We start from the raw sequence: 27244 nt of genomic DNA, 5'->3' as shown, positions 1-27244 counted from the left end.
GATGGTGAGAGAGGCAGAGACAGAAAGACAGTAGTGAGAGACAGAGAACTGGCATTGACTCTGAATGGGTGACAGGTCTGATTCTAGGGGGTCCTGGGAAAAAGCATGAGGCAGTGACACTCCCACCGCCATCAGAGTCTTTGTTCACACCAGAGTAGATGGGAAGTCCCTTCCAGTCACTCATACCTGCTGTGTGCTGCGTCCAGGGACACAGCCCTGACCCAGCCCCACCCTCCAGGTCTCAGACAAACAAGTGAATATCTAAATACGGATTTCAGAGACTGATGAAGGCTATGAAAACAATAGGACAGGGGGATGGGGGAGGGAGTGATGAGGGATGGTGACTTTAGGTTGGGGTATCCCTGATAAGATAAGGCTGGTGGGTAAAGAGGAGCCAGCTATAGGGAAGAGCCTTTCATCAGGGGGAACCGCATGTGCAAAGGCCCTGAGGTGGGAACCAGCTTGGGGTGTTTGAGAAGCAGCCAGGAATGGAGGGGGAGCTGGAGGGAGAGGTGGGTGGGTGGTCTTAGGGGACCAAGGAGGGGAGGGATTTTACCTTAGAAGAATATTTGGCCACCCTTCTCTACACTCTGTGGGCCCCTCTCTATGTTCAGCGAGTTCCCCAAATTCTGGGCTGTCTGGGCCAGCTCCATCCTGGTTGTCATTTATCTGAACCAGAAAATCTGCCTCCTTTAGGGATCAGGTTCCAGATAGTTGCAGACGCAGGAGTCCTGGGGTCATGAGGTGGCTTGTCCTCCCAAGCCCCCTGGGGGAACCTTTCATAGAACTGTACCCGCATCCGCTAATGCAACAAACACCTAAGACTCTTCTTAGTTTGGGAACGTGGATCTGGAAACTGGGATCTTGTGTCTCCCACAATCCAGCTGAGGGGAAACTCAGGCCCTCCTGAGGCTGCCATCTTGGATCTGGGTGACTGTGTTACGGGAACATCTCCTCTCTGCTGCCAGGCCCCAAGGAACCCCAAGTCTGACAAGCTCCAAGCTTGATGGCAGATCAGTGGCCCAGGGTGGATGCTGCTGGACTAGGAGGGCTGGGTGAACCCCACGACTAGGAATCACTGGGAATCAGGGCCCAAATTTAGACTGGTGGAGAGGAGGTGTTCCAGAGTCTCAGATGGAGAAACTGAGGCTCAGAAACAAGTGACCGGTCCATCATCACACAGAGAGCAAAGCCTGACCCCAGAGCTCCCAGGGTCCATCCCTTGTCCCTGCCCCTCAGCCCTGCCCATGGCCACTCTGGGCTGCTAGTTAATTTTCACTACCTTGGGCAGGCTAATAGGCACAGCCAGGGCTATCAGAGGGTGGTCTAATTGGGCCCCGCCCAAATGGGGTATGGCCTAGGGTCTGGGGTGGAGCCCAGGCTGTCAGGGAGTGTCACATGGGTGTCACATGGCCTGTAGGGTATGGATTCCAGAGTTCCAGGGGCAGTTTTGAGTGGCAGCTCCATCAGTCCTTACTGTGAGACCCTGGGCGAGTTACCTCATTCCGTTGGACTCACTTTCCCCACCTGCAACTCCAGAAAAATGACAACCTCCACGCTGCTAGGGCTGCTTTATAGCCCTGTGAGTATTCAAACAAACGCTCGTACAAGCACTACCACAGCAGCATGAGCCACAACCACTAGGAGGTGGAAACGACCCAAACGTCCATTAACAGGGGGTGAGTGGATAAATAAAATGTGGTTCATCTACCCAATGGAATATTACTTGGCCATAAAAAGGATTGAGGCACTCAGTCAAGCTGCAGCAAAAGTGGTTGAACCTCCAAATATGCTCAGCAAAAGAAGCCAGACACAAAAGGCTGTGTATCCTATGATCCCATCTACATGAAATATCCAGAACAGGCAAATACAGAGACAGAAAGCAGATTAGTGGTTGCCTGGCACTAAGGGAGGGGGGATAGGGACTGCTAATGGGGACAGGATCTCCTTAGGAGCTGATGAAAATGTTCTAGAACTAGCTAGAGGTGATGGTGGCCCAACACTGGAAAGGAATGCTAAGGAGTTGTACACTTTCAAATGGTATATGAATTGAACCATAGTAAAAGCAAAACCAGCCCAGACTGCATAGATAGGCAAGCTCCCCTCTGCCCCCTCATCTCCATTCTGTGAGGACAGATGAGGCCTCTGCCTGCCCTCCACTGTCTACGCGCCCAGCCTCTGCTACTGCACAAGGTGAAAGCCTCTGGCGCCAGCCTGAGCTGTCTCCCTATGTGTCCCTGGGCCTCACCTTCACCTTCTGGACAATGGGCCCCTCAACCCTCCTCAGCCTGGAATTCCATCTGAGATCCAGACTCAAGATGGTGGACAAGGCCACCCCAGGTTCCTCGGCACCTGAGGGCGATAAACCACTAAGCACAGTCTCTTCCTCTGTGCTTTTATTTTTTAAAAATAATTGTACAAAAGAGAACAATTTAAGGCTTAACGGAAATGCGGAGTCCCAGGCGAGGGTCCTGCCTCAGCCTGGGCTGGGACTCTGCACTTGGGGGCTTGTCCAGCTGCCCCATTATGTTTTGTCCCTCCAGGACACAGGGGGTGCCCAGAAGAAGCACACTGGCCCTGCTGTGTCACCCCAGGCTGACCTCTGTTCCCGCAGCCTGGTTTAACACTCTGCTGTCCCCGTCTTGAAATTCTAAATTCTTGAACAAGGGGCCCCACATCTTCATTTTTCAAGTGATGGAGCTGGTCTTGTCTGTCCCACTCTGAACCTGGGTTTCTCGGGCCATACAATACCCAGGCAGTTCTCACGTCCTGGACTGTGTGGAGGGGCCCCCAGGAAGCCTAGCCTGAGCCAGGAATCTCTGGCTTTCAAAGGTTTCAAAGGCTGGAGTCGCTGCCCCTGTTGCCCTGTTGCCCTGTTGCCCCACACAGCTCTGATGACCTGCTTCCCTGAATGCCTCATTCCTGGGCCCTCTCGCCTGCCGGACCTTGCAGTGTGGCCTCGACTGAGGCACTTGCTCTCTGAGCCCCAGTTCTAAGATGAAGGAGGCAGTCTCCAAACATCACTCAGCTCTGACCTTCTTCGACTTTTCCTTCCCCTTGCTTGCCTGCCCTCTGAGCTCTTATTCATGCACCAAAGCCTCAGCTAAAATGCCCTTTCCTCCAGGAAGCCTTCCTGCTCCCCCTTTGGACTCTCCCAGCTCTTGGTCCCTTCCTCTAGTCCTGTAGGCCTGGAAGTATTTGTCTGGCTCTGTCTCTCCCAGACTGGAGGCTTCTGGGGGACCACAGGCTGGCACAGACAGGTGGAACAGTCTCTCGGATCTTACGGTGGGCATTTGATACCTTATGAGAACCAGTTCAAGATATGTTAGACTCCAGACTGGTTCTTCCTCTGCTCTGTGTGATGTTGGAATGGCCGTGCCCCATCCTGAGACTCGGTTTCCCCAACTTCAGTGCAGTCAGGCTGGTCTGTTCTTGATCCAGCCACTCCTCACTCATGCCCAGGCTGGCTGGAAGCACGTGTACAACCTCATCCCTTGAAGTTTCCACTTGCCACTCAGCAGGTCATGCAGCGGGGCCTCACGGCCTCTGAGGGTGGGTTTGGATCCTCCTGCGGGGGGGAAATGATCCCAACAAGTCTCAGGAGGCCCTGGAGGCTCAGAAACACCCCTCCCCACCCTCCTCATCTCCACTCCCACACTTGGCTGAGGGTGACACCTAGGAACAGATGAAAATGCAAGGCGGGTTCAGGCCCTTGCACCTGTATGGGCATGTATAGGAGTTCCATCATTACTTAAAACTCATCTGTGGCTCTCCACCCGGGCCTGGAGAGCCACAGGGGCTTCTTGAACCCCCCCCCCCAAGCTCACCTCGGAGTACAGGGGTGGCGGGCGGTAGCGGAACTCCTGGATGTAGGCAAAGAAGGGGCCTTCAGCACCCAAGTCAGAGTCCTGAAGCAGTCGGAAGGGGCTCTGCTCCACGGCCGCCACCTCCTCATCGGCCACCACATCCGAGTACTCGGGGGGTGCTGAAGTGGAGAGACAGCGTGGGCGAGGATGGTCGAGGAGGCAGGCAGCCCCAGAATCGGGGACAATGGCTGGGAGCTGGCTTGTGCCAGTTCTGGGGCTGCTGGGCTGTGTGCCCTTGGATTGGGATTCTGGGGGAATTCATACTCCCAACATGACTGTTACTGAGCACTGCTGCAGAGGGGGGCATCAAGGCTGGGGCAGGGAGAGTCAGCCAGGCACCTGCCTCTCTGCCCACCCATGCCCCCCACAGCAGGATGGAGAGCTCACCTTCAGGTCGCTCTGGCAGGACCCCCAGTCCCCAGTCCAGCAGGAAGCTGGCGTGGCTGCCCACGCTGGACGAGCGGCTGCCAAAAGGATGCAGAGGGATGGTGCCGATGACCAGCGGCAGCTCCAAGAGCAGCTTGGATGAGCCCGGGATGTCCACGCAGACCTGGAGGAAGGAGCCATGACAGAGGGTGCCCAGGCAGCCTTGGCCACACCCTCCTTCTACAGCAGGAGGTCTTGGTGGGAGGCGGGGGGAACCCCAGCCTGGAGGACAGAGCAGATGCAGCCACCCCAGCCCCCGAGGATACTCTACCTTGAGAGTGTAGTCCACATGTAGCACGCGGCAGTGCAGAATAGAAGGACCCACAGGAGGGATCCGCAGCGCCCGGCCCTGCCACAGTGCCCGCCGCCCGGGGCCCACAGGCTCCCCTGAGAGACTAGCCACCACTGCTCGTTTCTGTTTCCGGGCACCTCGCGCCATGAAGGTCTGTGTCTGGACCACGGCCGCCCGTGGCAGCACCGGGCGCGTGGAGCCGTTGTCGATCTCGGCGAAGACGGGGATCACCTCACCTGTAGGGTGGGACCGCAGGGCCTCAGTTTCCCTACCTGCAACCCTGACACGGGCCTTCTTCCCAATCCAGCCCCTCCCACCTGCTACCTGGTGTATAGCCCTTGCGGTCGATCTTGGCTGAGAGGGAGACAAGGCCACGGTTACTGTACCAGGATCGGGCGATCTTCTCCCGAGCTCCCGCTTGAGGGGCCTGGTGGGGTGGAGGGAAAGGACATGAAATGCATCCCATTGTGTCAACCACAGACCCCCTGAAGCCTCTAAACCACCCTCAGCCGAAGGAGGATTTGGGGCAGGGCCTAGTATCCTGGTTTCTTTTTAACAATCTAGAAACTATCTGTAAAACGGATCCAGGAATATGATCCATCTCATTAAACTGAAAACGAAGTGACCAAGCCAAGCATTTAGTGCGTAATGAGCGCTTAGTAAGCCATTATTATTGCAAGCTCTGACTGAGTCCCATTTCATGGAGGAGGCACAGGAGGCTCAAAGAAGGCAAGACAATCATCCAGAAACACACAGCCAACTGGTGCCCCTGGGACTTGCACACCTGGCTCCACTGGGCTCCACAGGCATTCCCATGCCTACCTCCCCCACTGCCTCCCTCCCTGCCAGGGCTCAGCTGTGACCCCCACTTTGAGAAGGGAGTGAGGAGCCAGTCACCAAATAGCCAGGACCCTGCCTGTGGTGCTCCCATCCCACCTCCCCAAGGCCAGCAACTCACCAGCAGAGCCGGTGTGTTGATGTCCACAGGCTCAATAACAGTAAACACCTTCCTTGCCCGGCGGGCAGGGACCCAGGGCCGGTGCAGGGTGGCTTTGATGCAGTATCGGACACTGCCATGTTTGCCTTCAAATGAAGTCACTAGCGTCCTGGGGGTGGAGGGAAGGGGCTTCAGTGGGTGAGATCCACAGCCACCCGGGTGGGAGATTCCCAAAGACTTACGGGGATGAGAGACACGAGGCACTCCTGGGGGGCCCCCCCCCGGGAGACAATCTTGCGGCTCGGGGGTCCCCAGATACCGAGCAGTGGAGTCCCAAACCTGGAATGGGCTGCAGACTTAGGGACTCGCCTGCAATCCTCCACCCCATTTGACTTACGGTGGCAGCTGGAAGCTGAATGGAAACTCATGGCGTCCAGGAGGCAGCGTTGTGATCTCTCCGGTGTCTGCGGGTAGGAGCAAGAAGAGGAGGCTCAGTGGCTGTGAGGGGCTCCTGGAGCGCGCAGCACGAGCCGTGCAGGGGTCCCTAGGTGGTACCTGGCGCGAGTAGTGTGGCACGATGGCTCACAACCTCCACGCGCTCGCTGTAGCTCTGCGTGTATGCGGTGCTAGAGCCCGCGCTGCGCGACTCGGTCCAGTGTACGTGGGCGCGACCCCGCGCGCGCAGCTTCAGGGCGCCCACGCGCGCCGGGCCCGTCAGCTCCAGCAGCACCCGGCCGGCCACCGCCTGGCCGCCGCTGAACACGGGCTCGGAGCCCGCGTTCGCACCATCCAGTTGCACCACGAACGCCTTCACCTTGTCGAACAGCATCGCGGCTGGGATACGAACTCGCGGCGCGAGGCCCCTGGCTTCGAACCCGCGACGCGGAGGCGCGAGGTGCGGACGCTGCAGCCTGAGATCGTGAACTCACCAGGCGCGCGCAGGCGCACTCGCTGATCGGGCCAGAAACTCCTCACTGCCTGCGCCGGCGCCGCATTTATACGGCAGGGAGGGGCGGGGCGAGATGCAGGTCCCGCCCCCGGAGAGGAATAGGCCAATGGCGCGGCGGCGAGAGGCGTGGCTCCGCCCACGCGTGGAGCTAAATAACAAATGCCCCGTCTCGCGACCCCCTGCCCTCTACCCTAGTGGACCCTGGGGTGAGGCTGAAGCACTGAGGGACAGAGCAAGTATCTCTCAGACTTCGGGGGTCAAGAGGAAAAACTGAGGCCTGGAGGACTCGGGCCTGAGGTCACCCAGCAAGAGCATTCTGCCGTCGGTTTAATCATCAACCGGCCGCCACTTGCAGACGTGACTCGATGCACGTCCAGCCCGAGCTGGAGGGGTGTGTTAACAGCCAGGCCCCAATCGAGGCCCTGAGAGCCTAGGACTAACTACCTCGGGCCTCAGTCTCCCCCGCTCTGTGCATTGGGGGAGGGAGGAAGAAGTGGATGGGGCCTCCCTCCACTCGGGCTCCTGCTGCCCCCTCCTCTGATTTGAAACCCGCTCAGCTGGCTGACCCGGGCTAGTGACAACCACTTGGAGCCTGAGTTTCCACGTTTGTAGAGCCAGAAGAAAAATCATTCCCGGCCTCAGAGGGTTGTGCGTAAGTCACGGTGTAGACACTACTCGACCCTTCCCAGAGCCTCTCTCCCGAGTCATCAGCCCGCTCCTGACACACTGCCACTCGGCTGCGCCTCAGCGCCTTTGCCCCGACGTTCCTTTCCAAACTTTCAGCACCTGCCCTCCCTCCCCCGCCTCCGCAAACTCCTACTTGTCCTCTAGGCCTACCTCTTCCCCTCACAGACAGAACCGAGCACCGGGGAAGCTCACGGAATCCCCGGATTCAAGGCTGCGGTGTGCCTTTGGGGCGGTAACCCGTCTCTGGACCTCAGTCTCCTCGGAGAAGAGCCACATGCACGGTTTCCTAGTCGGGATTGATCGCGATTTGCGGAGCGCCTGCGCCCTCTGGTGACAGAGGGATGTACTGCTGCTTGAACCCACCCCCTAGTTTGGCCATCCCCTTTGAGCCTGGCTCAGGCCACACCGGGACCCCCTGAGGCCAACGCACACTCAGCGGGTGGCGGCCATAAACGGACACAACCAATCAGTGATAGGGGTAAGGGCAGGCCGGAAGAGAGGGGTAGAGTCTGTCCACTCAGTGATCACCCTGGCGGGGGTGGGGGGGGGGACCCGGAGGAGGGGGCTCTGGGGCTGAAATAAGGGGCTGGGACCTTCTCCCAGGGCCAAATAGAGCCTAGAAAGAGGACAGGAGGCTATAAGCCCAGGAGGAGGTGGGGAATGGAGTGACCCTGGGGGGATGGGAAGGCTCTTTCTTTTGGGTTTTTTGTTTGGTTTTGTTTTGGCCACACCGCACTTGGCTTGAGGGATCTTAGTTCCCCAACCAGGGATGGAACCGGCACCCCCTGCAGTGAAAGCCCAGAGTCTTAACCACTGGACCGCCAGGGTAGTCCCAGGAAAGCTCATTCTGAGCCAGTGCCCTCAGTCCGTTTCACAGATGGGTCCCCAGAGGCCCAGAGAGGGGCAGGGCCTCACCAGAGGTCACACAGCAACTCCACAAGCTTCACCCCTCCAGTGTCTTAAGGAAGGTACCAGTGAGTGGGACCAGGAGGACTGTAGGGTGAGACCAGCCCCAATTTCCCTCGAGTCATAGGGAAAGGGAAGTGACTACAGGGCCCCTTCCTGCCTCACCCCTTGCCGGCTATGCCTCGGTTTCCACAGCTGCTCAGGCAAGAGTCCCCACACACGGGGGCCGTTGGGACAAGTTTGCAAGCCTGTAGGCAAAGCACCTAGCATGTGTACTGCTGGAAAAAAGGGGGCTGCGGGCGGGGAGCCAGGTTGGAGCTGCTTCCTACTTCCGCCCATCTTGCAGATGGGTATGGGGAGGTCTGCCTTCCCCAAGAGGAGGTGGCCAGGGCAGCCCAGAGAGGCCAACACCCTCCTCAGCCACATAGCACGGTGCTGGGGCACAGACTTACTCTTTCTGTTGGCCCTGTTGTGCTCCGGACTGGCTGTATGGCCTGAGGGTGGGGGACTGAGGTTCAGAGCAAGGTAGGGACGTGCCCAACACCTAAGACTCCCAGCCTTATCTGACCCCACCCCAAGTCTTCTCCCTGCCTGGGATGCAGTCCCACCCGCTCACCTGCAAACACCACCAGAACCCCCAACCCAGTGAACAACATTTCCTGTAAAAACTGGTAAGGGGCACTGGCAGGGTGTGAGACAGGGGCCTTCTCTGGGAATCAGAGACACCAGGCCTAGGGCTAACGTGGCATCCTAGGGTCCAGAGAGGAGGAACGCCCAGTTCCACCAAGGGATTCCCCCAGACTCCATATGGGGGGGCGGTCCCCACAGCATAGCCTCTAGGTCGAGGGCGTCCCGGCTCTGGAGGTGGGGGGCGCGACCAGACCCTAGGAGGAGTTCCTGGAAAAGAGGGTTTTGGAGGGGGGTAGGTGGGTGGGTGTCCCACCCTGTAGGAGGGCCCACACCCTGAGGAGGAGGTCTCCACATCTTGAGAAGGGTCACCCGACCACAAAGCCTCTAAGTCGAAAGGCTGGCTTTGGAGAGGGGCGCCCAGACCTGGGTAGAGGGTCCCGGGGGATCCTGGCTCGGGGTGGGGGGGTTGAGCGGCTCACCTCGGAGCAGCAGCTGCCGCCGCCGCAGGTATGTCTCGGCGGCCGCGTAGTCGCTGGACACCGCATTTACACCCACGCTTCGGCCCTCGAGCCAGTGGGTGACCGCCCCGCCGCGCGCCGCCACCTCAAGAGCTGTCACCCGCAGCGGCGACGCTGCCTCCAGCAGCACTCGGCCGCACAGGCGCTCCCCGCCGCGGTACGCGCCGCCCGGGTCCCGAGCCAGCTCCAGCGCGAAGCTGCGCACGCCCCCCGGGCGCATGGCTCGGACCGGGGCGCACGGCGGGGCTGCCGCAACCGGCGTGGGCCCGCCGGGCACCCGGCGACCAGGAGCACAGCTGGAGCACGTCTGCAGACCTCCCTGGTCTCGGCGTTGGTCTTCGCCGCGCCGGGCGCCCCCCGATCGTTCTCTTGCTTCTGCGAACTTTGTGCGGGCGCCGCCGGGCCCGGCCGGCGCGTAGTTGGCGGACTTCCTGGTCCTCCGCGTCAGCCCCCGTGACGCGCTCGGGCCTCCGGGGACGTGCCGCCCGCGTGTCCGTGCGGCTGACTTTGCTACCCCCAGGGCAGGGCGGGCCCTGTTTTTTTGAGTCAGAGGCAGGCGGGGGCGGCTGTGACTGGTGCGGAGCGGAGGCAGCCACCGGGATCTGTCTTGTGGACTCATTCGTCCCCTACACGGCACCTTTGGACCAGGCGCCGCCCCAGCCTCCATCTGGTTGTTCCGCAAACACACCAAGCTCGAGTCTTGCTTCTTGGCCTTTGCACTGGCTGTCGCTGCTAGGAACGCCCTTCCCCAGATCTGCTCTCCCACCCACCCATGCCCAAATGTCACCAGAGTCATGCTCTGGACTTATTTCTTTACGACTCTGGTCGCTGTGTTTGTGACAGCTGTGTGTTTACTATGTCTCCTCCGTCAGACTGGGTGCTCCCAAGGGTGAGAACTGTGCCCTATTTTCGGCATCCAATCTTACAGAAGAGGAAACTGAGGCCCCCAGAGGGGCAGCCACTGCCTAGGGGCATCCACCGGTGTCAGAGTCAGGACTCGAACTCACATCTGACCACAGCCCACTGACACCTCCCCAGACCCTTCTTGCTCTTGTGCCCCACCTATCACTTCCAGCCAGGTGGCCCATGGCCTTATTGGAGGCTGCCAGAGCCTGGGCTCTCAGCCGGACCCAGGTTAGCCTCCCTCTCCACCCAGGGCCCAGCATCTGCCTGCCTCCCCCACCTGACTCCAGCACTCCGAGCCCAAGGCCTGGAGGAACCTTTTGATTCTACTTATGTCTAGAACCTTCCCCTCCATCCTGCCCCAGAGGGGCCCCTCAAACCCCAGGATCACACCACTCCCTCCCCATGGAGTGCCCTCCACCAAGTCCATTCTTCTCTTTGGCCTATGGACCCCTGAGTTTAAATCCTGGCTCACCCCTCCCTCCTCACTCTATAGCCCCAGGCAGGTGGCTTGACTTCTCTGAGTCTCCCCATTCTACCCTGGTCAGGTTCTGGTGAAGAGTCAGTGTGATCATTTACATTACATTGCCTGTATACAGCAGGTGCTCAATCCACGTCCGCCAAAGACTGAATGGCCCTCCTTACTCATGTCACTTCCCTCACTGGACCATGACCCACAGCTCCGCTGGCCCCTAGTGGGTGCTCCAGCAAAGCCAGCTGGAAGGAAGTCTTGACTCTCTGCTGCCTCCTGTAGGCCAGGGCGGGGCCATGCTCTCTGCAGGGTCCCTCAATCGGTGTCCGGTGGGACGGGTGCAGATGTCCTCAGGGAGGTGTCTCTGATTGAGTTCAGGCCCGGGAGACAACCTGTCTAGGATGGGGATGGGGATAGGCTCACCTTGACCCCACGTCCAGCCTGGAACCCCAGGGCTGGGTATCTACTTCCCATGTTGTGATTATGAGTGTCCCCCAGCCACGCACAACAGGCAGCAAGTGGGTGGGTCCTGCTTTATTTGGAACTGGCAAGGACCCCTCTCCTGGCTGCTCCGCACCCACCGGGAGCCTGGGGAGAGCCAGGGGTTGGGGGTGGCAGAGGACCAGAGGAAGCCCTGGGCTCTCCCAGCTCCAATCAGGGGGGAAGCCAGTGGTGGCCCGCCCCTGCCCTTGCCTGCTGTACGGCCCTGCCCTCTGCCCGGACAGTCTGGCGGGCCCCAGTCCAATCAGCCCAACTCGGTTTCAGCTCCTTGAACTCCAAGAGGCGCCGCTGTACAGGGCTTCTTGGGTGGCGTGGAGGTGGCGGCCACACGATGGCCAAGATTGAGGAGTCTGGTGGCAGGCAGAGCCGTCACCCGCAGTCTGAAGGGGCCGTGGGTGGCCGCCGGTGTGGGGGACTCCGAGCCACCTGGTCCAGTGGGCCGGAGCCAGGCCGGGGAGGCAGGGGTGGTGGAGGCAGGCGTATGGCTTGGGCGATGAGGCCCGGCAAGGCCTGCAGGGAGGCGCCCAATGCATCCAGGCGGCTTTCAAGGGCAACCAGGCGGGCCTCAAGCTCCTCGTGCTGGGCGTGCAGCTCGGACATGAGGTTGTACATGACATTCTGGGTCTGTCAAGAGACAGGGAGGGTGGGAGGGAGGAGAGGCCAGGTGAGAGAGAGGGAGGGGTGGTTGCAGAGAGATGGCAGACCAGCCCCTGTTGGGTGGGGGCCCACTAATTGGACCCAAGTGAGGAGCAACTGTGAGCACACCCGCAACCCAGCCAAAGGTATCTTGCTGGGCCCCAGGGAGCGGTGGGAGAATAGGCGAGGGGAGCGGAGACACAGGTCTTGAGTGCCAGGCTTGGGGCCAGCAGTCCAGCGGAAGGTCAAGGGAGGTCTTGGGGCCCAGCAGATGTGACCAGAGTTGCCAGGAGGGGATGAACTAGCCGCATGGCCTGTAAAGCCAGAGGGTGGTCTTGGGTGATTCTGGACTGGTGTTGCTCCAGGCTGGGGACACGGTCGAGGGGGAGGAGGCTCGGTTGTGAACTATCCCCTGCTTTCCACATTCGACTGGGGAGGGGATAGAAGTCTGGGGTGGGGGAGAGGTGACCACCCCAAGAATCTGACTCTATCACAGACCGGACAACATGACAGCCACAACAATTACATTACAGCAGGTGGTGGGGCATCCCTGCCACCTCGACTGCTCCCCACAACCCACCAAGCAGGGGCTGGTTCTGCCACAGTCCAGATGGGCCCAGGAGTTGCAGCGGGTAGGCGGGACACGCAGAACAGCCCTAGGTGCAAGTGCAGCTCTAGCCACCAGGTGGCGCTAGACCACAGTTCCGAGTCTCAGCCCAGCTCTGCGCAGGCCAGACCCCCAGACGGACCGCAGCTCACCGCCCGTCCTGGGCCTCAGATGCGAGGGCTGAAGGGGCTGTGCCACACCCTACCCCACCCCAACCTCTCGATCTGTGGGAGGGAGACAGGTCATCCGCCCCACAGCTCCTTCTTTTCCGCACTGTACTTGCAGCCTCTCCCTTCCCGTTCGCAAGCCTTTACCTGAGCCGTGCCTTCCACCCTTTCCTGTTACCTGTAGGCCAACCCCATCCGAGGATGAACAAATGCCTGTGCCCGCCCCCCGCCCCCCACCGTAGGGCCGCAGACCCACACCCCAGCCCGCCTCAAGGGGTCACACTGTCCCCCGGGGCCAGAGAGTTACATCTGGAGGCATCCAGCCCTTGGATGGTTCTTTTTTGGCCCTCTCTGAGGTTTAAATTTTTATTAGAATATACGTTTTGTTTTTGTTGGAGAGATACAAATTAAATCAGCAAGATTGGAAGGCATTAAAATTTAATATTGGAAAACATTTTAACCTCGTTAAATTAAAAAAAATTAGAAACCCTATAATCCAATCCAGTGAAAGACTTACTTCGAAGCCTTCATTAAATGTATTTTGAGAGTGTGCTGCTCTAATTATAAGGTTTAAATAACTTTTATAAATTCACATTTTAATCATCTGTACTAATGAAGGAAGTGTGATATGGATAATCCAAACTATAATATCTAGTACCTGAATTTTTCAAAGACATTCGATATGTATTTGGAGCTGTAATCTCATATGACATCAAATTAGTTGGCCAAGGATTTCTACATGCTCTTAGGATTATGTTCTTTCTACTACCGATTGAATTATTTCTTCAGGGTTCTAGAATATGTTTTTCCCTCTGTAATGTTCCCTTTCAAATTAAGTTTATGTAGGTTAGGATTAAATTTTTTTTTTTTTGGCCACTCTGTGCATCATGAGGGATCTTAGTTCCCCAACCAGGGATTGAACCCCTGCCCCCTGCAGTGGAAGCACAGAGTCCTAACCACTGTACCTCCAGTGAAGTCCCCCATTAGTATTTAATTAAATTGCATTCTCTTGCTAATGGTGAAGAGAGCAAGTCCAAAATGTGATGAGTATAAGTAGTAAAATAGAAGAGGACTTAACATTTTCTAAAGATAATATTAAATTAGGCTCAGATTGATTAATTGATTAGGAGATGGAGCCAATTAGCAAAGTTCACACATGAACTATTTATGAAAGGGCAAAAGGGCGTTCAGAAGAGTGTGACAAATATTCTAAGAGCTTGCCCAACTGAAGTTGAGTCAGTTGACATATCTTCTAATGGATGAATAAAAAGCAGGAAATGGGATGGGACCTGACATTAGAACCAACAAATAGATCCATTTATAACACACACCTATCTTACAGAGCTCTTGCAATCAACTTTAATTTCCTGAAAGATGTTTAATTGCTATACAAATAAGCTTTCTCCTGATGCTGTAATTTGAACTTATAACCCTAACAAAAGAAATTTGTTTTTCTCTTAGATTTTAGAGCTTGTATGTAGATGACATTTCTAAATAAGAAAGGACCACTTCACAAATTTAGCCCACTAATTACATATTCTTATTAAAACTTTTTATTAGCTATTAATTAAAAATGTAAAATAGCTGCCAAAAATTTTTTTTTAAAGGCCGACAAAAATTGGGACTTCCCTGGTGGTCCAGGGGTTAAGACTCCACACTTCCACTGCAGGGGATGTGTGTTCGAACCCTGGTCAGGGAACTAAGATCCCACATGCTGCATGGTGTGGCCAAGAAATTAAAAAAAAAAAAAAAAAAAGGATGATAAAACAGCTGCCAATGTTAAAAAGTAAAGATTTTACACACAGATGTAGATTTCTGGCATCATTCTAACAACTGGAGCCTCTGATCACAGCGGACCCCTGCAGGCAGGGCTCTTATTCCCTGGTGGCTGGTCCCTGCCTGCCCTGCCTCACTTGCCTGGGTCATCTGTCTATACTATGGGCACCAGCCCTGTCCCTCCCTCCCTGGCAGGAGCTGGGCCTTGTCCTTTACTGAACATCCCTCATCCTCCTCTGAGGGCCTAACCAACTCCTTCTGGCCCAGGGGGCTGCCCCACCTCACCCTGCCCTGCTCACCTTGGCCAGGTCTGCGAGCGTGTTGGTCTGGTCATTCAGCTTCCCTTGCTCGATCTTCACACTCCGGAGCCTGTGGGACAGGTGGGAAGGTGGGGTTGTGCAGAGGCTGCAGTGGGGTCAGGGGTCCTCCATGCACCCACCCCACCCAGAGCCACCTTGTGGGATATGCAGTGGGGGGTGAGGGGCAAGTGGGAGGTTAGCCCCCTTGCAGTCCGTTCCCTCCTGGCATGCAGGGGGCAGCAGGGCCTGGAGGGCGGTTCAGCCACCACCCACAGTGCCCACATGCACTAACCCCCAGGAAGAGACTTACTTCTGAGCTCTGGCAGGACCCGGCGGAGCAAGGAGAAACCACAAGGCAATTTTAATCTCAGCACACCTGGGCAGCCCGTGCCCAACCCTCCCACGTGCGCCACCCCAGGGCCAGGCTGGGGGCCCTGGACGGTGGAGGGGCTGCTGCCCTTGCTCTAGGGAGAGGTCCAGCCTCTGAGGGGGTGGTACCAGCCCTCAGGGATGTGTCCTCCCTCTGTCCCCTCCCTCCAGCAGTGCCTCACAGCAAATGCAGCTGCCTCCAGCCCTGCAGGGCTGTATGCCTGCCTGTGCCAAGCTCCTGGCCCTGGAGGTGGCATTTAGTCCAGAAAACTATGCTCATACCATTTCCTGAAGTGGAAGTCAAGGCTCAGAGGGGCAAAGCCAGGGCCCATTGGCATCCTAGCAGGATTTGCACCTGCGTCTGCCACTCAGCCTCCGAGACCTTGGCCCCCTGGACAGCTGCCTATGGGGTGGGGGTGGGGGGTTGTCCTCACCCCTTCTCTCCACCCCTTCTGTAGCTAACCCAGCCCAGGGAGACCTTTCCCGGTAGGACTCTCCTTTCCTCCTCACTGGTCCAAACTCAACCCCTGCACACCCACATGTGACAGATGCTCGGAGAGGCCCCTCGGGGCCCACCCATGCTGGGTGTTGCCAGGACCCCTGAGAGGACCCAGCCCTCGGTCTGGAGAAGTGGAGGTGGATACAGACACCCCTAGCCCTGGAAGCTGGCGGAGGCTTGCTAAGGAGCCACTGACATGCCTGCCCTGGGCAAGTCATTCTTGGCACCTCTGGAACCTTCCTGTTACAGGTTGAATGTTGTCCCCCCAAGAAGATACATTGAAGTCCTAACCCCCAGAACCTCAGAACGTGACCTTCTTTGGAAATAGGGTCTTTCCAAATTTAACTAGGTTAAGATAACTGTTGTCCTTATAAAAAGGGGGAAATTTGGACAGACACATACAGAGGAAGGACAATGTGAAGACACAGGGAGAACATCATATGAAGATGGAGGACTGGAGCAATGCTTCTATAAGCCAAGGAGCATCTGAGGCTACCAAAAGCTAGGAGAGAGGCCTGGAACAGATCTTCCCCTAACGCCTTCAGAGGGAGAACAGCCCTGCCGACACCTTGATTTTGGACTTCTGGCCTCCAGAGCAGTGAGATCATAAATTCTGTTTTAAACCACCCAGTTTGTGGTACTTTTGTTAAAGTAGCCCTAGGAAATGTGTACACTTCCCAAACCTATGCTGTGTTCCTCGGTTTGTCCTCTCCAAGACCACTGTTTCCTTTTCACTGGCTGCTCATACTGCATTCCCATCATGGGGACCCTCCAGCTCAGGAAGATGCCGTGGCTCCCTCATACCTGCAGGTGGTACCTCTGGTCTCCCTGGCATTCTGCTCATTCCCTCCTCCCTGCCTTTGCCCAAACTGTGCACACTCCCTGGTATGCCTGCCCACCTCTCGGTTTCCTACCCAAATCCCATCCACCCTTCAGGCCCTAGTTCAAACTTGCTTGATTTCATCAGCTGTTCTCATAAGGCCACTATTTTTTTTTTTGGAGGTGTTCAGGGGGACCTAAGGGTGAGCGAGATAGACCTTCCCCAGAACAAAGGGACACAGGTAACTCACAGAGCAGGTGCCTTCTCCACAGACCTAACTCTCCTCAATTCCTACCCTCCGACTTCTCCCAAAGAACCTTCTGGGACATCCCTTGGGGCAAGGTCCAGAGCGGAGCCACGTCTGTGTCCCCCATGCCTGGCATACCAGCTGGTGCAGGAAATGCTTGTGGAGTGACCAAATGAACATATCGAGGGTGGTAATAACAACAACAATAACAGTTTCCATTTTCAGAAAATACTGTGTGACAGGCAGGTGCAGACAAATCATCTGGTCACCCCAATTGTTTGATCCACACTCCATTCCTGGAGAATAGGCATTGTCTCCACTTTACAGATAAGAAAATGAAGCTTGGACTACTGTAGTCACTTGCTTAGGCCCCACAGTTAGGTGGCAGAGACTAGATTGGGACCCAGTGGTCAGTAAACAACTGTTGAAGGGTCAACAAGGAGGGCCTTGGGGTCTTATGAGGAAATAGGACTAACACCTGGGCACAGTGAAGTCAAGCAGGTGGGGTACCAACTCCTCTCACTCATAGGTGATAATTGAAGCAGAGGTTGGGGGTACCATGTGTTACTGAGTGCTTGCTCTATGCCAGGAACTATGCCAGGCATTTCTGCACATCACTCCATTTAGACCTCCCCACAGTCCCATGAAATAGGGACTGTTATCATGAGAAATTAATACAATCATAACAGTAAACACAATAAATGTAAATGGACTAAACTCTCTAGTTAAAAGACAAGGATGAGGGCTTCCCTGGTGGCGCAGTGGTTGAAAATCCGCCTGCCGATGCAGGGGATATGAGTTCGTGCCCCGGTCCGGGAAGATCCCACATGCCGCGGAGCGGCTGGGCCCGCGAGCCATGGCCGCTGAGCCTGCGCGTCCGGAGCCTGTGCCCCGCAACGGGAGAGGCCACAGCAGTGAGAGGCCCGCGTACCACAAAAAAAAAAAAAAAAAGACAAGGATGATAGGGGCTCAAGGAGACTTTTAGGGTGATTAATCTGTTCATTATCTTGACTGTGGGGCTAGTTTCATAGATGTATAAGTATGTTAACACTGATCAAACTGTACACTCTAAATAGCTGCAGTTGACCGTATGTCGATTATACCTTAATAAAGCTGTTCTTTTAAAAGAGGCAAAATTATTAAATAGGATTAAAAAATTAAAGTCAAGCTGACTGAGCTTCCTCTCCCATGGCTTGATCTCGGCTATGGTCACACTCCGTTACCCTCTTGTGCCCCAGGAGCTGACCGCTCTAGCCACACCCTGGGGTCTCCCCACAACAAGCTTCCTGGCTCTACCACTCACACTGGGGTTCTCTGTGCTGCCTCTCATCTCTGTTCCCTATGGGTGACTTGGTTGCCTTCCTGTTGTACTAGTTCAGACCCTAACATTGTTTGCCTCGCTTTCTGATTCATCAGCCCCTGAGTCTGGCCCGAGAGTTCTTGGGGCAGGGATCCATCTGATTTTCCTAGGGAAGCCCAATTGTGAATGAGGTTTTCCAGGTTGTAAGAGCTGGGAATGCATGAGCTCATTCTGAAAAGTGCCTAAAAACACATTTTTTTCTATTTTAAATCAGCTACTACATGTCTCAACTGTAATTTATATGTGAGTGCCCGATCCCACAAGATTTGGAACTGTTTAAATTCTAGACTGTGTGCTGTCCCATACATCCTATATGTAGCTACTGAGCATTGAAATGTGGCTGGTCTGAATAAAAACAGGTGTAAAATACAACAAGTGTAAAATACAATAAAAACAAAATACAATAAAAACAAGTGTAAAATACATACCAGACTGCAAAGATTTAGTATAAAACACTTTCTAAAATATCTAATTAATGATTTTTATATTGATCACATATTAAAATGATAATATTTTGGATATATTAGATTGAATAAGTATATTAAAATTAATTTCACTTTTCACCTTTTTAAAATGTGGCTACTAGAAACTTTTAAATTATGTATGCAGTTCACATATTTCTTGTGGACAGTGATTGGCATACTATGTTCTATAGGCCAAATCTGGACAGCTGTTTGCTTTGGAAAATAAAGCTTTATCAGAGCATAATTACACCCATTTATCCTTGCTGTCTTCCTGCTACAATAGCAGAGTTGAGTAGCTGTGACAGAGACATTTTGGCCCACAAAGACTGAAATAATTAATATCTGGCCCTTTACAGAAAAAGTCTGCCAACTCTGGCTGCACACTGGACTCACCTGAGGAACTTAAACTTGAGCTCAGGCTGTATCCCAGACTCTACTGTAACTGGTATTGGGTATGACCCATGGGATTTTATTTTACTTTTTAAACATTTTCAGCCACGCTGTGCGGCTTCCAAGATCTTAGTTCCCCAACCAGGGATCAAAGCAGCACCCTCAGCAGTGAAAGCGTGGTGGAGTCCTAACCACTGGACCACCAGGGAATTCCCAGCCTGTGGGATTTTAAAAAAGCACCCCCACATGACTCCAATGAGCAGCCAAGATGAGAACCACTTGATTAAATAATTCTCAGGAAAAAGGGACAACAGAGAAAATTAAGTAATCTCTAATTATCGCACATGATCACATGAATCAGGCCACAGGTTTAATTCTGAGCTTCCTGGAAGCCAAAGCAAAAAGGGAAAATTGCTTCAGTGTCCAAGGGGAGAGTCATTTTGGCTGTTCCAGAGAATAAAATATGCTACCTGCCACTATGTTGGGTGGTTTGCATGATTTACCAGAGGTGACTGTTCTGGACAAGTGCTGGGTCCATCACCTGCCTCCCTCCGACCAACCCACTATCCCACCCAGCACAGAAGCTGGAGGCCCCAACCAACTGACCACCTGGCATGGGAATGGCCATGATGTGGCCATGACGAGCTGTCTGGCCTAGTCTGCAGCCTCCTCCCCGGGGGCCAGGGCTGCCTCCGTGCCAGGTGGACACAGAAATGCAAGTGGGAAAGGTGTTGGACTTACTGATGGATGGCTTGGAGGAACTTACGCTGGTGTTTCCGAACCCGGGCGTGGTCTGGTTTTTTCACCAGCCTGGTGTGTTTGTAGATGAGCCACGTCTCCCTGAGAACGTTAGCAGCGGCGTTTTTTACCTGAGGCCAGAGAAAGAACAGTTCCTTAGAGTAGCACAAAACTATGGAAGGCTCTGGAAACCTCCAGAAACTCCTGGAAATGCCCCTCTGGGGTCCTGGGACTGTAGGTCAGGACCATGTTTACACATCCACATCTGTGCTGTGTGTGTGCAGGCGTGTGTCTGCCTAACACACATCACTCACCATGGGCCAGACCCTTTCTATACAACTTGCAAACGTTAACTCAGTGAATCTGCACACGCCGGTATCTCTCTTATTTTATATGTGAGGAAACAGAGGCACAGAGAAGCCGACCTCCTGAGTTCATCCGGCTTATAAATTGCATCTGGTTGCCTCACCACGAATCCCTGTCTCTTGCTGAGGGGCCTGTGAGTGGGCACAGAAGTGGACACCTGTGCACAGCTTAAGGGTGTTCACATGGTGGCACAGCCCAGGGCAGTCTGGGCACACACAGGCAGCGCGGCATGACCTGTGGGCACGTGTGCAGAAGTAAGGTGAGGAGGGTCTGTCCTTGGGGACCAGGAGGCGAGGTGGCTGTGATGGGGCTGGCGTCCTTACCCGCTTGGTGAGCTGAGTGTCCATCATGAAGTTGTGCACGTGTTTCTCTGCCTTGGTGAGCTCCAGCTTCCGGGCCACCACAGCCACCACGAGCGCCGTGCAACCAGCCCCCTGCATGAAGAGGGCGAGGGGGAATGTCGGGGTCCACCTCGTATGGGTTGCAAGTAGTATACCCTCCTTCCTCCAGGAAGCCCTCCTGGCTCCTCCCCCTCACATTTGCCCTCCAAACCCGCAGGGTTGGCAAATCCCATCTTCTGAGTTCACTGACTCCCAACCCTACTTGCTTAATATCCATCAAAGGTCCAGGGAGCCTGCGCCATAGATTAGTTCATTTGATCCCCAACAACCGTGGGAGGTAGGACCACTCTTATCCCCATTGGGCAGAGGGGGAAGGTGAGGCTCGGAGATAAGAAAAAGGACAAGAAACAGGCAGGATCTGCATGGACATTTGGGGCTGAGGCCCACGGAGGTGGGAGGATTTGGAAGCATTTCCATCCTGGCTTTGGGGTCTGGAAGATGGGGACTGAGACCCGGCTGACATGTTGCTGACCAGTAATGGGGACTCAGCTGGTAGGGTCAGAAGGGTGGCAAGAAAGAAGGGTCAGGCCAGCTGCCTGCAGTGGGGCATTTGCAGGAGGAAAGAGGCAAAGTATTGGTCCCAGGATGCAGGGAAGTAAAGGGAGGGAACATCTCCCCTGTGATGGGTTCCCTGCTCTAGCTACCACCCTCCCCAGTATGTTCTGAATGGCAGCCAGTCCCCCAGCTAGGGAAGGAGGCCAGAGAGGACTTGCTTGTCCACTTGGGGGCCACTTGAGAGACAGAAGGGCAGGAGTGAGGACCCGAGGGGGAGGGCAAGGCTGAGAGGTAGGGGTGGGGGGCAGTGAAAAGTGATGCAGAAGGAGGGAGGGAAGGAGGGACCTTCTGCCACTGAGAATCAGGAGACGGGGAGTCCAGGACGTCCAGGTGTCATCAGCCCCAGGAGTGGTGTGGAACAGGTGGCAGGGGCCAATGAGGGGGCCAGAAGGTGGCTCCCCACTTGTGCTGGAGGCTCTGTTTGGCACCTCATCCACCTGTTGCTTCCTCCTGCAGCTACTGCATACGGGATGGAAGGAAGGAAGAGACCTGGGCTCAGCCTCTGAGGGCCAGGGGAGTGGCTAGTTTTTCTTCCGGATGGAAGGAAACATTTATGGGGAAGGGTGGGCACAAAGTCGCCCCCTGAGGAGACCCCATCATGCGTTCCTGGCCAGGACAAAGGTCTTGGGAAGACTCAGGAATCTGTGTTCAAGAAAAGCCCTGTCAGCTGGGGCAAAGAAACATACTGGAAACCTCCATGTGGAATACTATGCCCCCAGGAAAAGGATCGGCCAATGACTCCATGCAATAGCATGGATGCCACATCCAGCAAAAGACACTGAGTTCAGAGGAGGCCATGCTGGGATGCCTTGAAGTTCAAGAATGAGCAAATGTGTGCTTTATAAGCTATTGGAAGCAGGCGAGTCCGTGGGGCAGTAACTGGGAGGGGACACACTTGGGCAAGGGTAGAAGAGGAGAGGTCTAACGGAAGAATTTGAAAGTGGCTTAAAAGACCAATGTGTGAGGGCTTCCCTGGTGGTGCAGTGGTTGAGAATCTGCCTGCCGATGCAAGGGACACGGGTTCGTGTCCTGGACTGGGAAGATCCCACATGCCGCAGAGCGGCTGGGCCCGTGAGCCATGGCCGCTAGGCCTGTGCGTCTGGAGCCTGTGCTCCGCAACGGGAGAGGCCACAACAGTGAGAGGCCCGCATACCGCAAAAAAAAAAAAAAAAAAAAAGACCACTGTGTGGGGAATTCCCTGGTGGTCCAGTGGTTAGGACTCTGAGCTGTCACTGCCGAGGGCCCGGGTTCGATCCTTGGTCAGGGAACTACGATCCCACAAGCCATGTGGTGCGGCCAAAAAAAAAAAGAAAGAGAGAGTAAAGACCAACATGTGGCTTCGTGTGATACCTGGCTGTGTGGTGACAGAGAAAAGCAAAAAACATCCCTGGGTGTAAACATTCCTGCACCGTGCCGGGGGCGAGGGCCTGGAATGAGCCACAGGGTAAACACAGAACTAATTTTCTGGAAGGAGGTTCATCCCAGAGAAGAGAACATGGCTTTTCTGTTTCGCTGCGCATTTTCTGGGTTTAAAGCCATCATCTTATCTGAGAGCTCTTCTTTTTTTGTTTGTAAAGTTCATTTGCCAGGGATGGGGGTAGGGGAATGGATTGTGGCCAATCTTTAGTTTTTTTCCCTTTCAATCTCACAAAATAACGTAAGCAAACAGGCATAATGCCTTTTAACTGAGAGAGGGTCTAGGTCAGCTTGGCCAGAAGCGAGACCCTGGTGGGGGCCGGAGCAGGACGTGGACCCCCAGCTTGTGTCCAAAGAGGAGGGGACAAGAGGTGAAGAGGGGAGAGAGCCATGGGCCTCAGGAGATGGTGACAACAGGGTCAGTCTACATGCAGTGCAGAGGGCTGGGAGGAGCCAATGGAAAGACAGCCCTTCCCCTCTGCAGGAGGAAAGGAAACAATGGTGGGGATGGCATAGTACTTTTGCAAGAACAAAAGCATCTCTCTACGGAGAAAAGGAAGTGGCCTGGGGCGGACCCTGGGGGGGAATTGGGTTGGTTGACTTCCTCTGGCTTGTGGGTGTTCATTGATTTTTTTCACAAATTGAAACCGAGCAGGGCCCTGTGGGGCTCCTGGGCAACAGAAGCCTTTGGAACAGTTGCTAATCAGGGAAGGGAGGGGAAGGGATCCAGCGACAAGGGAGGAGCAGCCAAGAAACCATAGTGCAGCCTTGGGGCAGGGCCCTGGTTCCACCTTAAAAGATACACATAAGAGTATCTTTGAGCTCTTCTGCAGAACTAAGGCCCCCAGCAAATGGAAGATGAACTATTTGATGAAGCAGTCTTCATTCCAGAGAGAAGGTCATAAGTTTGATAACCTCAAGAACCACAGAAGCTCATCAGGAGATCGCCTGAGGCCAGATTAAAGGAATGCAGGCCCTGCACACACTCTGAGCCTTATCAGCAGCTCCGTCCATGAACCACTGTATAAAACTCCTCACCAAATCCTCCCGGATTGGGACACACAGTTTTGAGGGGCATGAGCCTGCTGTGTCCCCCTTTGCCTGGCAAAGCAATACAGCTATTTTTTCCTACTTCACCCCAAACTCTGACTCCAAGATTTGATTCAGCACCAGCGCACAGAGGCCAAGTTTTCGGCATCAAAATGAACATGCTAATTGGGGGCTGGGGAGAGGAGTTCCCTACTGTACGTCGAACAATTCATAATTCAAAACATGGAGAAGCCCTTGTGGAGATGAAAGAAACTTGGAGAGAAAGAAGGTTCCAGAAGGAGGGGACGGGCAGGGAACCTAATGATCAAATCAGGGTAAAGAGAAGGCACCAGACGCCAAAGTTTGCCCATACAAGTAGGCGGACTTGAGAAGTCTTGAGGGAAGAAGGGGTGCTGCCTGGGCCCACAGGAGTCACAAGAGATAAACCTTACACCCAGGGGCTCAGTGGGGTTCTCAGGACACCCCGGTAGGCAGGGAAGGATGGAGAACTGGGTTGTGATTGGCAGGGCTCAGAGGGTAGTGACTGGGTATCCGAGGCATTCATGGCTCTAGGCATTTCATATAAATGAACGGACTCAGTCCTTGCAACAGTCAGAGGGAGGGGCAGCAACCGAGGCACAGAAGCATCGAGCCCGTTGCCCTGGATCCAAGGGCTGTGAATCAAGCAGGCTGCGGAGCATAAAGGGGCAAAAATGACTCTTGGTTCAGAGTGGACCACAGCACCTGGACTGGAGAATACGGTGGAAGCTACATATCTAGGGCTGGAAGAACCCGAGAGGAGATGTCCCCGGGAAGCCTGAGGGTGTCTTCTGTGTCACGTCAGAGGGAAGGAGCAGGGTGGCGGAGGGGTGGGCTGACACAGGGAGGAACTCTGAGCAGGTCCACCTTGAGATGGCGTGAGCTCCCCATCCGTGGGGATGTGCAAGGGCCCTGGCCCTTACCATGATGCCAGTGAGCAGGCACACGCCCTTCCCGCAGTAGGTGTGGGGCACCATGTCGCCGTAGCCGATGGAGAGGAAGGTGATGGAGATGAGCCACATGGCCCCCAGGAAGTTGCTGGTCACTTCTTGCTTGTCGTGATACCTGGGGGTTGGGGGGAGCCAGGGAGGGCCCAGTCAATCCACACTGGTCTCTCTGCCTTCATCACACCCCCAGGAAGGCAGGGCCCTGGGTCCACCTGGCTGCGTGGGGGCCTTGACTGCAGGGAGCTGATCACTCTGGAGGCTCAAAGTGTCCAGGGCACCACTATAGGGCAGGGTGGGGGGGTGGTTAGTGCCGGGGGCAGCCCTGTGGTCCTCCTGAGGGTACCACAGGGCAGAGGGCAACCACTCCTCCCCAGCGTCCCTTCCAACCTTCTCCTTTCACCTGACCCCCAAGCTGCTGGTTACTGGGCAGAGAGGGGTCCACATGTGGGTGACACACATGAGCGTGTACCCACGAGGGGGCATGCACACGTGTTCACGCATGTGCACACGATCCCCCTCCCAAAGACAGACACACAGACAGATGCGAACACGGGTGGCCACGGGCACCAGAAGCGGCAGGAAGTAGAGGTGAGGATTCAGGTCAGACACCAGGAAGAACTTCCCCAGCCAGCAAGGTCCCAAGGAGGGAGGAGGACTCTACGGGGAGACAGGAGCCTGGAGGACCACACCCCGAGGCTTGGGAGTACTAGGGAAGTCAATATGTGGAGGGCAGTTGCCCCAACCTCGGGCCTGGGGTTCTCCTGGCAGTCAGGAGGGAAGGGGCAGCTGGCTTGGCACTGGGGAGAGGCCTGACACTCAACTTTTGTTATTCAGGGCAACAGACCCCAAGACTTTGCAAGGACATGATTTTGTCTCAGTCAAAGCCGGGCCTGGGCCCCTGGCCACACAGGCTAGGAACTGGTTCTACCTGTGGTTAGCCCAGGCTGGGGGGCTAAGGGATTGGTTCTCGGGGTCTGTGGATGGCTCAAGGTTCTGCTCTAGCTCAGCCCCCTACCTGCAAAGCCCCTCCAGCTCTGGGAGGTCAGGAAGCCCTTTCCAGCTGACCCCCTCCTTCCTAGGCTGCAGGGGCAGGGCAGGGGGAGCTGGCGGGTAGGGCTGTTCCAGGCAGATGGGGCTGGGGTCAGGGGCTCAAGTTAAGGAGGAGATGGAAACCCAAAAGGTGGGAAGGAGGGTTGGAGGCCTTCCCAGCAGGTCTGGGCTTTGAGAGTCCCTGGCCCACTGGAGGGTCGGGTGCCATTCCAGGCCCCTTCAGCCTGGACTTTCAGGCTGCTTGCTGGACGAGGGGGACCAGGGATTGAACCCCATCTTTCACTGAGGCATGTGAGCCCCAAGCTGCACCAGCTCCCACCTCTCAGGAGACCAGGGCTCCACACCCAGGAGGCAGGAGGAGCGGGGAACCCATCAGCCATCGGGGGAGGCTCCAGGCCCAGCTGCAGCTATGGTGGGTGCTACAGGACCATTCAGGACCAGGGAGTGGGGGGCATGCAGGAGGCGGGGTGGGACAGAGCCACAGGGGTGGAGCGAGGCAGGCGAGAGGGCGTCAAGCAGTGTCAGAGGGCTCAGAATTTAGGATTGGCTGCCCCCCCGGGCCCTGCCCTATTCCCCACCCTTACCAGGCACCCCTGAAGTGACCCAGCCAGGACCCCAGGGATGCCTGATACAAGGCACCCTCTCCCACTCCCCAGATCTCAGTCCTGAGGTCTGTGGGAACTGGCACAGGGGCACATTACGGGTCCAAGGAGCCCCGGTGTGATCCTGAGACAGTAAACCTTGATGACAGAAAGGGCTAGGCCCTCACCCCAATCAGCCCGACATCAGGCTGAGGCAGGGGTCATGGAGAGGCGCTTGAAGGGGTGAGGACTGGGGATCTGGGGGCAGGTCCAGCCCAGAAACCTCCCAGGAAGCCCAGTCCCAGCCCCAGCTAGGCACAAGGCAAGAGAGACCCCTTCCCAGACAAGGCACCCCCAGGCCCTGAGAGGTCCAGTGGGGCCCCTCCTTCTCCTGGAACCCCTGGGGAGTTTCTGGAGACAATCAGGAATGACGCCCTCAGGGATGTCCCTTTGCCCCTCAGAGCCTCAGTGTCCTCATATATAAGTCGGGTTGATGGCCCTGCACCTTCCGAGGCTGTTCAGAACAGACCCCTTACGGGGGTCTTAAAAGCTTGGATGGTCTTCTCGTTCATCCCAGACCCACTGAACTCTCCGAGGGAGCTGTCTGAGCCCCCTGGGGCCAGCTGCCCCGACAAGGCACCGGAGCTAAGTAAGCTCTTCTCCCCTTCTCCCCACCACTGCCCCAGCCTTGGTGACAAGGACCCCAGGGATGCCAAGTGCACATAGCCCAAGAGTGGCCTGCCTCCCGCTATCCTGGGCTTGACCCCAGACCCACCTGCCTGGCTGCACTGGGACAGGCTCTCCGCAGGGCCCTGTGGGCTCGGGGCAGGTCCCAGGCACTCGTCTCACCTCCCCACTCCCTCCCCTGGTGGCAGCTGATCTTAAATTCCTGGCGGGCAGGGCAGCTGGCAGCTCTGCACACATAGCTCAGCTGAGGGTAGGACTCACATGTTTTCCCTACCGTCCGGTGGGGTGGGCAGAGGGGAGAAGGAGAGCAGGTTAAATTGTGCGGGGGATAGGTGGATGGGGCGGGGGGTCCCTGTTCCTGTTGCTTCTGCCACCCTGGGCCAGAGGTTGGGCCAGTGGAGGGGCCCCTGGGGGAGGGGGAGGAGGAAGAGGGATCGGGTCCTAGAGGGGTACGGGGTAGGGGCTGGAGGGGAGTGGGGACACAGGGCTGGAGTCCCAGGGATGAGGGAGCTGCACTTGAGGCCAGGGACTGGGTATGGGGGCGGGGGTCACCAGGGTCAGAATCATGGGGATGGAGTGATGGCTGGGGGGGAGGCCTTGGATGTCTGAAGTCATGGGTAGGCATGGGGTTCACCAGGGTCAGAAGTCATGGGGACAGAGTGATGGCTGGGAGAGCCCTGGGGTCACTAAAGTCGTGGGGGGGCATGAGGGTCA

General features: G+C 56.0%; 2 protein-coding genes across 10 annotated transcripts in view; both read right to left on the bottom strand.

The window, feature by feature from the left end:
* Nucleotides 1–2379: 2379 nt before the first annotated feature.
* ARRDC2 (arrestin domain containing 2) lies at nt 2380–9722 on the bottom strand. 5 transcript variants are annotated; one of them, XM_059062515.2, is made up of 8 exons: nt 9173–9715; nt 5919–5985; nt 5543–5690; nt 4909–5011; nt 4564–4820; nt 4254–4416; nt 3828–3985; nt 2380–3568 (listed from the first exon to the last, which is right to left on the bottom strand). In XM_059062515.2, exons 1-8 carry the CDS (start codon nt 9429–9431, stop codon nt 3515–3517), a joined length of 1209 nt encoding a protein of 402 aa, XP_058918498.1. In that variant the 5' UTR covers nt 9432–9715; the 3' UTR covers nt 2380–3514. The 5 variants fall into 5 exon arrangements, with proteins under 5 accessions (XP_058918498.1, XP_058918497.1, XP_066888571.1 ...); XM_059062514.2 differs by lacking the exon at nt 9173–9715 and adding an exon at nt 6077–8794; XM_067032470.1 differs by lacking the exon at nt 3828–3985 and having other exon boundaries at nt 9173–9722.
* Nucleotides 9723–11102: 1380 nt separating this feature from the next.
* Nucleotides 11103–27244, bottom strand: part of KCNN1 (potassium calcium-activated channel subfamily N member 1) — a 32644-nt gene continuing 16502 nt past the window's right edge. For 3 of the 5 annotated variants that reach the window (XM_067032469.1, XM_067032468.1, XM_059062509.2), the window contains 5 exons: nt 24189–24330; nt 20149–20259; nt 19463–19590; nt 14573–14642; nt 11103–11711 (listed from right to left, as the gene is read on the bottom strand). In XM_067032469.1, coding sequence (XP_066888570.1) covers nt 11457–11711; nt 14573–14642; nt 19463–19590; nt 20149–20259; nt 24189–24330 — 706 coding nt within the window. In that variant the 3' untranslated portion in view covers nt 11103–11456. Of the gene's footprint in view, nt 11712–14572; nt 14643–14882; nt 14903–19462; nt 19591–20148; nt 20260–24188; nt 24331–27244 lie in introns of all 5 variants that reach the window. The other 2 variants (XR_010840414.1, XR_009335531.2) reach the window with 2 other exon arrangements.

The sequence above is a fragment of the Kogia breviceps genome, chromosome 4, assembly GCF_026419965.1.
Source record: "Kogia breviceps isolate mKogBre1 chromosome 4, mKogBre1 haplotype 1, whole genome shotgun sequence".
NCBI lineage: Eukaryota > Metazoa > Chordata > Mammalia > Artiodactyla > Physeteridae > Kogia > Kogia breviceps.
Note: the sequence above shows the minus strand (reverse complement) of the source record. Positions and strands in the feature narration are given on the sequence as shown.